This window comes from Penaeus monodon, chromosome 19 (genome assembly GCF_015228065.2).
Source record: "Penaeus monodon isolate SGIC_2016 chromosome 19, NSTDA_Pmon_1, whole genome shotgun sequence".
In the NCBI taxonomy this organism is placed as follows: Eukaryota; Metazoa; Arthropoda; class Malacostraca; order Decapoda; family Penaeidae; genus Penaeus; species Penaeus monodon.
Genome location: NC_051404.1, coordinates 37,195,137 through 37,197,072, shown reverse-complemented (window position 1 = coordinate 37,197,072; position 1,936 = coordinate 37,195,137). Strand labels below are relative to the sequence as shown.

The window sequence follows — 1,936 nt, the reverse complement described above, 5'->3', positions numbered from 1 at the left end:
TGGCACCACATTAACCTAAATCTGATTATTTCTATTATCATTCACTTCGTGGAATCTTTATCAGAATTTCTCACTATGCCGCTTCTTCAGCCTCTGCAGCAGAAGTGCCATCCAAGGAAAAGCCTCGAACTCAGCGTCGGAGAACGTCAGCCTCAGTCACAGGGGCGTGCGAGCGACTCCACTGCGCTTCCAAACACGCGTGTTAAGAGATGGCGAACTTCGTGTAGGTGAGATCGGACCACGAGGACGACGTCTCGGCCTCCAGCAACAGCAGCGCCACCTCGTCCGGCCCGTACATCGGCGAGAGGTACGAGAACGACTCGAGGTTGTCCTCGAAGACGCCCGAGTCCGAGGAGTCGCAGAGGAGGGATGCGAGTTCAGAGTCCGTGACGGCGCCGTCGTCGTCCTGGCGGTGCTGCGGCAGCCTCACGGGTCTGTCGGGGTAGAGCTCCAGCTGCGGCTCCTGGAGGAAGGGTGCGTCGTCCTCCAGGCCGGGCGGGAGGAGCCACGAGCAGTTGTCCTGGCGGCCCGAGTTGGCGACGGCGGAGTGGGTGTCGAGGAACACCTCGTCCGGGGCGTCCTGCCGCGTGTTGGCGTCCAGGATCTCCTGCAGCGCCTTGATGTAGGCGGAGGCGAGTCTCAGCGTCGTGAACTTGGTCATGTCGGAGGCGGCTCCGCGGCGGCTGGCACTGCACCGCGGAAGCATTTCGCGTAATTTCTCGAAGGCGCAGTTGATCTGCCGCATGCGGTGCCGCTCCCGCGTGTTAGCGGTCTTTCTGCGGTACTTCGAGAGAGGCGCCGGCCGTGACTTCGGCTTCCGCTTGTCCTGGATGTTCCAGTCGGCGTCGCAGCGGCGGCGAGCGTGCAGGGAGCGCGGGCGCAGCTGGTACTTCCCGGCGGACGACCCTCCTTTGGAGTCGTTCTGATTTCTGTCCGGGTTGGTTTTGTCGTCCAGAGAGGCCCGCCCCCCCTCCCTCACTGCCGCCTGATTTGATTTTTTGGTCATTTTCGAAAAGAAGGATTAGGAAGGATGCTCAAACAAAGGCTCTTCCTACGTTGCCTCCCGCAGCGTGAGGATCTTCCTGGCTCCTGCGAAGGGAAACAAAATCGATGAAGCTAAAATACACAGCGGTAAATATCTAATGTAAAAACACTTATATATGCAGACAATCATGAAACATATAAATAATACACAACAATCCGTTCCGTGCATTAAAAAGCACAACATAGATCTTTGCTGAGAAAGTTCGATCGCAGCAGGTGCAACACTCGGTGCCCTTACCCGTGTGAAAGACGTCCCGCGCCGTCTCGCAGGAGCAACTAAGGCCACGTCCAGTCAGTGTAAGGGTTGGCGGCCCACTGACCAAATCTGCCTCCCCTCCCCCGCGCACACATCACTCCCGCCCCTTCCCCCCTCTCTCACCCCCTTCCCCCTACAACCCAACACCTGAATATATCCCGTCCTGATGCCCCCTTCCTGTGGGTACTGCCCCTGTACCCCCCCCCCTCTCTCCGCCATTCTTATTCCTCGTTACTGCAATATTCCTTCTTGCCGTTTCTCCTGATGGGGTGGGGGAAGGAAGGGTTGTATATGAATTAATCTTCTTACATACAATATTCCCCTGTATTTTCTATTCAGCATGTTAGTTTACCCTGATTTTATTTCCATTTCTTATTGTATCAGTACTTCTTACCATCCCTCTTTTCCAAATCCTCTTCTTCTCTTCAGAGTCATCCATGGAACTTAACTAATTTATTTAAAGGCTGTTAAGAAAACACCTGTTACTTACCATAACTTACAGATCAAGATTACTTATTATTCTACCCCAAATAGATATTCAAGATAACGATTAAAGTGACCAAAACAATCTCTATTTCTCTTTCTTTGTCGCTCTATATCTACTTGGATATGCAAATAAGTAAAATGAGTCTCTGA

The 1,936-nt window shown here is 53.4% G+C and overlaps 1 protein-coding gene across 1 annotated transcript; it reads right to left on the bottom strand.

Moving 5' to 3' along the window:
- Positions 1 to 11: 11 nt before the first annotated feature.
- On the bottom strand, positions 12 to 1,354 carry LOC119585479 (neurogenic differentiation factor 4-like). The gene is made up of 2 exons (XM_037934123.1): positions 1,283 to 1,354; positions 12 to 1,089 (listed from the first exon to the last, which is right to left on the bottom strand). Exon 2 carries the CDS (start codon positions 1,004 to 1,006, stop codon positions 203 to 205), a length of 804 nt encoding a protein of 267 aa, XP_037790051.1. The 5' UTR covers positions 1,007 to 1,089; positions 1,283 to 1,354; the 3' UTR covers positions 12 to 202.
- Between the last annotated feature and the right edge of the window lie 582 nt (positions 1,355 to 1,936).